This window comes from Theropithecus gelada, chromosome 6, assembly GCF_003255815.1.
Source record: "Theropithecus gelada isolate Dixy chromosome 6, Tgel_1.0, whole genome shotgun sequence".
In the NCBI taxonomy this organism is placed as follows: Eukaryota; Metazoa; Chordata; class Mammalia; order Primates; family Cercopithecidae; genus Theropithecus; species Theropithecus gelada.
The window spans coordinates 75,993,938-76,004,166 of NC_037673.1; the positions used below are offsets into that span (position 1 = coordinate 75,993,938).

Sequence of the window (10,229 nt, forward strand, 5' to 3'; positions counted from 1 at the left end):
AGACTCAAACACCGTAAGTGTTCTTAGGATTGCTAGCAAGTTTAAAATTCTTCCAAATACGGCCAGAAATTTTTATTTTTATTTTATTTATTTATTTATTTTTAAGACGGGACCTTGCTCTGTTGCCCAGGCTGGAGTGGAATGGCCCAGTCTTGGCTCACTGCAACCTCCACCTCCTGGGTTCAAGTGATTCTTGTGCCTCAGCCTCCCGAGTAGCTGGCATTACAGATTATAGGCGCACACCACCATGCCTGATTTTTTTTTTTTTTTTCCCAAGATGGAGTCTTGCTCTGTCGCCAGGGCTGGAGTGCAGTGGCACAATCTTGGCTCACTGCAACCTCTACCTCCTGGGTTCAAGCAGTTCTCCTGCCTCAGCCTCCCAAGTAGCGGGGATTACAGGCACACGCCACCACATCCAGCTAATTTTTGTATTTTTACTAGAGATGGGGTTTTACCACGTTGGCCAGGCTGGTCTCGAACTCCTGACCTCATGATCCACCAGCCTCAGCCTCCCAAAGTGCTGGGATTACAGGTGTGAGCCACCATGCCCAGCCTAATTTTGTGTATTTTTAGTAGAGATGGGGATTTGCCATGTTGCCCAGGCTGGTCTGGAACTCCTGACTTCAAGTGATCTGCCTCGGCCTCCCAAAGTGCCCAGATTATAGGCATGAGCCACCGAGCCCAGCCAAAAAACATTTTTAAAATGCTATTAAATATCTTTTTCATGTTGGTTTGAGAATAGCAACAAAAGTTATCCTTTCTTAGTTTTCTATTGATTCAAAGTAGCATGTGGCACAATTACTCTTGAAATTATGTTGAAATATCATTAGTATTTGAAAGATAAAGAAAAATCAGTAACCAAAACGATATTTTAAATCTTTATTGATACCATTTTGTTTATGAACTAATCTATTTACATATCCTTCCAAATTGTATCCTTACAACTTGAAGTCAAGTACTTTTCTCGATGTTAAACTTGCAGAAAGCATTTAGCTACCTATAAATATCAGGTACAATTCTAAGTTCTGAATCAAAAAATATTTTTAGTGTAATTAATATTAATGTTGAAGACATGAAATGGAAAAGCCTCTAATTACTTTTAAAATTAAAGTCACAAGTAATTAAATAATTGCTATGTACATTACAACTTGCTTATATCAAATTCCCAAGAAAAGCGTCATGCCAATTGTTAGGATCACCTCTTTTCAGAAGGCAAAGAAAGTTGTACATGACAATCATCAAATTAATACACTTAGGTTTTGTATAGTCTGATTTATTCTTTGTTGTTAAGCTGCTAGATTGAAATAAGGATTCTTTGTATAAACATCGTACTTTGAAGTTATATAGATGATATAATTATTACTTTATTTTATAATACTAATATGGTATTTATTAATTTTGTTGGAAGTTCTTCACAGGTCCTAAAATACTAGATGATTGGAATGTCACACTAAGGAAGTTATCCTTAATATATAAATGTCTAATAACTACATATCAGAAATAAAAAGGTATTGTTTAATATTGCCAAATATTTAGTACATTTTGTGATTTTCTACTGCCTCTCTTAATTTTAGCTAACCTACTCTAATCATCAGTTTTTCTTCTTAAAAGAAAGCAAGCGCTTAGTTTTTATCCATGATGAACCTTTTTTGTTGTTATTTTTGAAAGACAAGAATAATTTGATATAAGTAAAGAGGAATGCTTTTTAACTTTTATATCATCTTGTTATTGGAAACTTATGGATAGGCTTCCAAAACTAATAATAGGAATTAAAAGATATGGAGAAAGAATAATTCCGTAAGATAACATTACAGGTAAGTCTGTTTAAAAATCAAAACAAAGCAAAGCAAAACACAGTACACAAACAAGACTCAGCATAGATTCCTAGTAGGTTGTAAAATTCTGACTTGCCAGTTTGACACTGATTAAACTGACACCACGAATATTTTAGTTGCCTATTCTAATACAGTGTTTAACCTTTTAAATTTTTAAGTAGAGTTTTATCTACCTTCAGTCACCATTTGTAAAGAATTAGCTCATTCTTTGTAGCTCGAATTTATTGATCTTAGAACATTTTATAGCTGTCAGTGTTTTCTTTTATGGTTTGGGGATCATAAAAAATTACAATCTCATTGATTAACATGAAACGTTAAAAAATTATTGACTTGAAAACTGTTTCCTAATAAAATATTTAGCCAATCTGAAAATTTAAAAAAATTACCCCAACATATGTGGCCTTCTTTCTTTGCTGATTTTTTTTTTAATGACAAATTTGGACTACATCGAGATTGTTAAATATTAGAAGCATTGGGAAAAATAGCTTTGCTTTTGTTTGAGAGAATTCCTTTAACAGAAACTACATATTATTTTTTATGTTCATGATGCCTAGTACAAATCACATTACACTTTAATCCATCTAGCCATTATGGACTAACCAATTATGAGATTTAAAAGAATGAACATTTAAGATGTCTTCTCTATTTCTGTTTCTCTGATAGAAACATTTGAAGAAAGTGTGTTTTATACCCATCTCCTAAAAGTTTACTAATTGCTTAATTTGTTCAGTTTGCAATGATTGTCTCCTTAACAACATTTTCTTACTTTTGAATTCTTTAGGGAAAATCGGAACTGTTGGCATAAGCACTTTTTGGCCACAAGAAAGAAGGCTGCAAATCTTGTTGTTGACATTGATATCTGAGATGGGAGGGTGAGAATTTACATTTAAGGGTGGGAGAAATCCTTGTCTGGTTTGGGTAACACTGTGATCTAAAGGGAAAGCTCCTGAACCTCGCCTTTCTAAAATCGCATGATTTCTCCTGCTCAGGGGACCTGGGGGCATATTCTCTAACAATTCTTTGGACTCTGACAATTGGGAAGGAGATGGTGAGAGGATCTTTTTCTTTCCTACAAGTGCTTTGCCATCTTCTAAATTTGGAGGGGTAAGGCCAGCTGAGAGCTGGGAATCAGAGCTGTAGTGATTTGCCCCCAAGTTTCTTTTTTGAACTATACTTCTTAAGGTGGAAGTAAATATTGTCTGGTTAGAATCTGGGTCCTGGTCAGCAGGGACTTCAATGCGTTGCTGATTTCCTTCTGAAAGACAAGACTGATAATTTATTTCATCATATGACATCTTCCTTGAGCTGGCCTGATCAAAGGCTCTTAGCAAATGTGCAGTGTCTTTTACATCAATGCTTTGGTGCCTAGTGATGAACCGCTTGGAAAGTGCCAGCCCATTGGTTTTATAGGATAATTCTTCCTCTGGTGTAATATCCTGGAGCTCCTCTTGCAATGAAGCCACTCTGTTCTGGTGCATTAATGATGGGGGACTCTTGATCCAGGGTGGAGCCTGGGGGAGCTTGGGCCCCTTAGGGGCCAGAGCAGGTTTCCTCACAGGGGAACCTGGGTCCCAGGTATCATCATTGCTTCCAGTGAGCTCAAGATCTTTAAAACCAAAAAGTGTCAGTTCTGTTTCAGAAGAATGTGAAAGTGGTGATGAGGCAGTTTTGATGTCTATTTCTGAAGGAGTGGTGCAGGTGGCTGGGGAATGACACCCATCTATATCCACAGGAGGCATATTTAAGTACTGTTTAGTAGTATGCTTCCCACAGGGCGACTTTGCTGTTGTGATGATGATGACCTCTTTCCCTTTTGCCTTGCAAGCACTAAGAAGAACTTTCAGGGTCTCTGTATCTTCTGAATTTACAGCATAAACAAGAGCTGAGTAACTAGAATGGTCTTGCAAGCTGAGGTCAGCCCCACTCTTGAGGAGCAAGGAAACAACTTCAGGGCCAGCTTTTTCTAAGCAAGCATGCATCAAAGCCGTTTTCCCAGATTTGTCCTGTATGTTGGGATCAGCATTGTTCTCTAACAGGTATTTCACCATTTTGGCTTTACTGACACTCTGGTGATCCACATGTTTGGTCTTACAAGCGATCATTAAAGGGGTTTCCCCACGGTCGTTGCTCTCATTAATGTAGGCACCGCCTTCTAGCAAAAGTCTTGTGAGGCGAAGCCGGCTCTGATGGACTGCTTTGATCAAGGAATTTCCTTCACTTGAAATTTCCATACCTTCATCCATCTTCAGAGGTTAGAAATCAATACCTGATTATCAAAGATGGTAAAGACCAAAAGATTAGCCAGAATCAACATCCCAACTTATATTCATTTTGTTAGAATTAATTTTGAAAATATGTAGGGGACATAAATGGGATTATGCTATTAATAAATGCAGAACAAAATAGTGAATTGCAACATAAAATAAATTTTTGAATAGTAATGACCTTTAGGAGATTACAAATTAAAATTTATTTTCAAAATCTTCATTGAATATTTATAACACCCACATAGTACTTTCCTAAGTCCCACATTAATTAACAAAGAATCCACCTGTGAAAAATAATTTTTAAATTAATAATATTAAAAAGCAAATTTAGGATAAGTACAGTGGCTCACATCTGTAATCCCATTACGTTGGGAGGTTGAAGCAGGAGGATTACTTGAGGACAGGAATTTGAGACCAGCCTGGGCAATGTGTGGTGAGATTCCATCTCCACCAAAAATAAGTTTTAAAATTAGCTGGGCGTGGTGGTGTGACCTGTAGTTCCAGCTACTCAGGAGACTGAGGCAGGAGGATCACTTGAGCCCCGGAGTTCGAGGTTACAGTGAGCTATGATCATCCCACAGGCACTCAGCCTGGGTAACAGAGTGAGACCCTATCTCTAAAAAAAAAATTAATTAAAATGTAAATTTTAAAAAGTAAACTTAAGCCAAAAAGCCAAAATTCTGTTGTCATTGCAACAGAATCAATTAAAATATAACATGTTTGTGGTAGCTGAATGTAAAAACTTTAGTATTACATTACTTAAACATGCTCTTCAATTAAACAATGCAAGTGATATCTAGATTTTCAATTTGAGGGACATTTTTATGTTTCTTTTGAAAGATGAAATATTGTTTGGGCTGCAACATGTTAAAATAACGGACATAATATCTGAAATCCACACTGAGATTGGAATGGTGAGCATGTGATTATGCATTTTTCTTGATTCTATTATTTAAATCATGTACTGACCAGATAACGAGGTTAGCAAGAACTATAGGGTTAAAATTTGACAACAGTATATCTGCTCTGAAAAAGGAGTTTCATAGGCAAGAAACCTGAAAGGAGCCATGCAGACTTTGTAAACATTTTAATTTTTATTGGTGAAACTAAAAAATATTTATGTTTAATTTATTTAAATAATTTAGATTCAGACTCCTTCAACAGATAATTCCATTAGGTGGTAAGAATTATGTCTTCATCTAGGACTAAGAAAATTTTTGTCTTTTAACAGTCCTTAGAGTTGGTGGGGAGAATCAGATGAACGTATATATAATATTTAAATCTGTTTCATTGATTCAGTAGTTTTTGGAAATTGAAAACTATTGTTTATTCTACCTATTTACTTTTAAAATTAAGACTATGGGAAATGGATTTCTATTTGATAATAGAATAGATAACAAATCTAATAACAACCAAAAGAAAGAAGAGACGAAGAGAGCAGAAAGAAAGTGAAGAAAAAAGAGAAAAGTAAGCATGCAGGCAGAAATTTCATTCTTAAACATCTACAAGCTCCTGATATGTGCTGGGCACTGAGCTACAAAGACACAAGCCCCATGTCTGAGGAGCTCACAGCCTTTTGGGAGAGATACTGAATAAGCATCTGGTTTCAGAGTCAGGAGAGCCGAGAAGCTTTAACATCTTGGGGACCAAAATGGGCTTCACAGAAGCCAGCTGTGTGAGTTGGGTCTTGAAGATTTTGTAAGAATCTGGCAGGCAGACAAAGGAGGAGGGAGAAGTAGGTAATACTCCTTTTACAAAGACCTAGAGGCCTAAATAGTGGTTATTTACAAGGAAACAGGCTTTATTTACTTGGTTACAACCAAACTTCAGGAAAATATTTTAGCAGATGGTTAGGGTTAATATGGCAGAACACACACATCTAATTTTGCTTCTTCCTGAAAATCCTTAACACCAAAGAATTTTGTCAAACACATAAACTCGTAAAGATAGAGGGAAGAGGAAAAGATGGCAGCAACACTATTTTGGAAGCCAGAAAGCAGATGAGCCAGTAGTAACTGACTCAGCTTGTGTGTGTGTGTGTGTGTGTGTGTGTGTGTGTGTGTGTGTTTAACGAATACAGCTAAAATAAGGAGGAGTAGGTGAAAAGCTGTTAGATAAGCAGTTAGAATTCCTAGGTCCTTGCTACTTGAAGTGTGATCCTACCCTGGCATAACCACCACCAGAAAACTCATTTGATATGCAGAATGTCAGACCCCACCCCAGAGCTACTGAATCAGAGCCTACAGCTTAACAAGATCCCCAGGTGATTTGCATGCACATTAAAGTTTGAGAAGTGCTGCCTTAGGTCACTCCTCCAGCTCCCAGTCACTAGGAGATGGAAGACTGCCCCTCCCATCCTACGGGCTGTCTAGAGGTTTATTCTCAGGAAATGATGAAACAGAGCATCTCTGGACCGGGAGACACCAGCATGTTTGAGAACAAGAAAGCAGGGGAATAAGTGATTGCTTACTGACCACTGCTGAAGGGGGCCACAGCCTGCTTCCTCACCTTGGCTTCGAGGAGGCCGGCAGCCATACCCTCACCCCTCAGGGATACATTGATTGCTATGGCGTTCTCTCAAGAATCTGACATGCTACCCAGGTTGTACTACAGTGAGGCTTACAGGTGACAAGCCTCATTTGTGTGCTTAAGGCTTCTCATCAGCTTTTAATCCCAACCCTTTAATCATGAGCAGCCACAACAAAAATTTAAAAACAAACAAAAATGCCTCTTACATTAAAGATAGAGACTAGAACAAATTGAAAAAAGCAACTTGCAGGAAACGTATTAATCAGAAAAATGAAAAGATGAGAAATTGAAAAAGATGAAAAATGAAAAGCTTTTGTCATACACTGGCAATATTGTCTTTTCTTTATTCACCTAATTTTGTACCTGCTACTAAGTTTTTTAAAAAATAAACAATTATTTTACTTAGGGATCAAATATAAGGGGCACCTGAAAATTTTTTTTAAAGCAAAGGGAATGATTAATACAAAAGTCAACAGAAAGCTACTCCTTGGTAGAGATTAGGAGAACAATGCCTTTTGGGAGGGACACAGAGAGACCCAAAGGTTCAGGTGATGTTCTATTTCCCAGTCTGGGTGGTGCATAGGTGGGTGTCCACTCTATTCTTCTTCTTTAAAAGTACACATTTCACATACTCTTCTGTACATCACTCTCATTTACTTATTGTGAAATAGAACGTGCGTGCAGAAAAGAGCATAGCATATACGTAAGATATACTTCATTATTAAACTTTACAAAGAGTCCTATTAGGTCTTCCTTTTAAAAGAGTAATTCAGTTCTCATGACATTATCGATGACATTTGTGCCTTGACTTTCAACTGGAGTTTCAACTGACTAAGCTCCTGAAAGGCAGTATTCAAAAGGACATAGAATTCATCTCCACTTCAGTATCATTCATGGTGCAAAGCAAAGAACTACTCAATCTATACATACATAAATACAATGAGAGTGAATGCTTTCATTTTATGTTCCCCGTGACATACTCTATAAAGGCTATCTTGGAGCCAGACATACCTGCAAGTCAGGAACTTAGGAATTTGGGATCAGTTGACAGCTTCGGTCCCAACTCAGAGGTCTATTCTGAATGCAAAGCATCTGAAAAGAGCTCACATGAGACAGTGATCACAAAAGGATCATTTTTAAAGCATTGTTCATATATAAATGGGCTTAATAGAGCATAGAAATGTAGAGAAATGAGCTGGAATGTAATATCAAATATAGAAACTACTTAGTAATTGCAATTCAATTGCTATACAGTATCAGTCATTTAAAAAATTATTTGACAAAAAGTAGCATTTGAGAAACAGATATTCAAACAAGAACAAGTTGTCAGATACCAGATTTCAATATTATATTCTTGTATAGTTTCTAGTATTTAGGTCAATCTTGTTTTTATTTTTTAAAGTCTTAGCAGAATCTTTGGGGGAAGATATTTTACTTACATTTTTTTTTAATACTTATTTTATTTTATTTTTTGGCACAGGGTCTTGCTATATTGCCCAGGCTGGTCTTGAACTCCCAGCCTCAAACAATCCTCCTGCCTCGGCCTCCCAAAGTGTTGGGGTTACAGGCATGAGCCACCATGGCCAGCCAAGGCTTTCTACTTTTCAGCCATCCTCAAGTAAAGGCCTTTCTCCACAACACTAAACCTGACCGCTTGCTGTCACAGCTTTTCTTTCACCAAGGTTGGTGTCAGAAGGTTCTGGGAGAAGAAGAGGAGCTGCTACTATGCTGGCAACTACCATGCCTAAGGAGGACAGTGGCCCCATCACAGTCTTGTGGAAAAAGAGGGTGCTGTGGGCTTCAGGGTCTCAGAGAAGTTGAGCAGTGGCACCAACTTGCTGCCTAATCCACCTGCAGTGTGGACATAGGCAGACCCTCTCCTCTGAGGACTCGGGGAGTGTCCAGCAAAACCAACCTCATGAGGTTGACTCTTTCCTCATTCTAAAGATTTTTAAAGCCACTTTGTTTGCTCACTTCTTTTTTTTGAGATGGAATTTCGCTCTTGTTGCGCAGGCTGGAGTGCAATGGCGCCATCTCGGCTCACTGCAATCTCCGCCTCCTGGCTTCAAGTGATTCTCCTGCCTCAGCATCCTGAGTAGCTGAGATTACAGGCGTGCGCCACCATACCCTGCTAATTTTGTATTTTTAGTAGAGATGGGGTTTCTTCATATTGGTCAGGTTGATCTCGAACTCCCGACCTCAGGTGATCTGCCCACCTCAGCCTCCCAAAGTGCTGGGATTACAGGCATGCGCCACTGCGCCCAGCCTGTTCGCTCACTTCTTAACATTTAGTAGATAACTTTTGAAATTGTCTAAACATTAAACTTGTCAGGGAAAAAAGGTGTCAGATAGTTTATTCTCCAAATGTTCAGGTTCTTTCTGTAATCAGTACCTGAATGGAAGAACCCCCTTCTCTTTAGCCCTTCATCCTTTTCTGGGGGTTCTTTTATCTTGTTTTCTCCATTTGTACATCAAAAACACTGATATTTATGTCTGACTTATTTCCTTTTCACAGAGTCCAACTCAACTTTTGATGAGGACCACTTCTGTTGCCTAGAACGTTCTTTCCTCCTGGAAGCATCCTGATTGGACACTGAGTGCTGAGAGCATACTAACATCCAGTCAATCCCTTTGTTATGTCTAGACTATATATAACCAATCCCCAAATTCAGTGGCACCTTCTATATAGATAATAGTTCAACTGCAGAAAGTTCAGGCATCTGACAGGGGTCAATCGTGACTCCCACACTTATTGGCTATGTGCCCTGATCAAGTCTCTCAGCCTCTAGGAGTCTTGAGTTCCTCACGCGTGGAATGACAATCATGGAATATGCATTCCATGGGGATGTGGTAATGAAATCAGACAATGTCTAGAGAAAGACTTTCTCGTTTTGTCTTCATACTCACTGCATTCTTCTTTTTAAAATGTTTATCTCAGAATTAGCTTTTTGAAAAGTTTATCATGTCTCCAATCCACAACCTATTTAAAATAACAGATAAAATATTGGAAATGTTGTTTTTTTAAGGATCTCATATTTCTAAGATACAATGCTTCTTCTCATTCTGTAAACATCAGTGGAATCTAATAAGCGAAACATGGAAAGAGCATATCCTTTAAGTGTACTTTCCTTACAATTTCCAAATACTATCATTTTGACATTATTACAAGATATTAATTATTAAACCGATGGATAAACTGCTTTTCATTCAAAAATTACAGTGTCTTTAATATCAGTTGCACCTCATGATGGCATATTTACAATGCTCCTTTAGTTCCTCCCTCTATGCCCAAGATGCCACCAAAATTATAAGCATTGAGTTATTTTTTAAAAATATTTTAGGCCGGGCGCGGTGGCTCAAGCCTGTAATCCCAGCACTTTGGGAGGCCGAGACGGGCGGATCACAAGGTCAGGAGATCGAGACCATCCTGGCTAACCCGGTGAAACCCCGTCTCTACTAAAAACTACAAAAAACTAGCCGGGCGAGGTGGCGGGCGCCTGTAGTCCCAGCTACTCTGGAGGCTGAGGCAGGAGAATGGCGTGACCCCGGGAGGCGGAGCTTGCAGTGAGCTGAGATCCGGCCACTGCACTCCAGCCTG

At 38.4% G+C, this 10,229-nt stretch overlaps 1 protein-coding gene across 4 annotated transcripts in view; it reads right to left on the bottom strand.

Moving 5' to 3' along the window:
* Positions 1-871: 871 nt before the first annotated feature.
* ANKRD34B (ankyrin repeat domain 34B) overlaps positions 872-10,229 on the bottom strand; it is a 14,263-nt gene continuing 4,905 nt past the window's right edge. For 3 of the 4 annotated variants that reach the window (XM_025388750.1, XM_025388752.1, XM_025388751.1), the window contains 2 exons: positions 7,643-7,723; positions 872-4,101 (listed from right to left, as the gene is read on the bottom strand). In XM_025388750.1, coding sequence (XP_025244535.1) covers positions 2,534-4,078 — 1,545 coding nt within the window. In that variant the 5' untranslated portion in view covers positions 4,079-4,101; positions 7,643-7,723 and the 3' untranslated portion in view covers positions 872-2,533. Of the gene's footprint in view, positions 4,102-7,642; positions 7,724-8,289; positions 8,376-10,229 lie in introns of all 4 variants that reach the window. The other variant, XM_025388753.1, reaches the window with a different exon arrangement.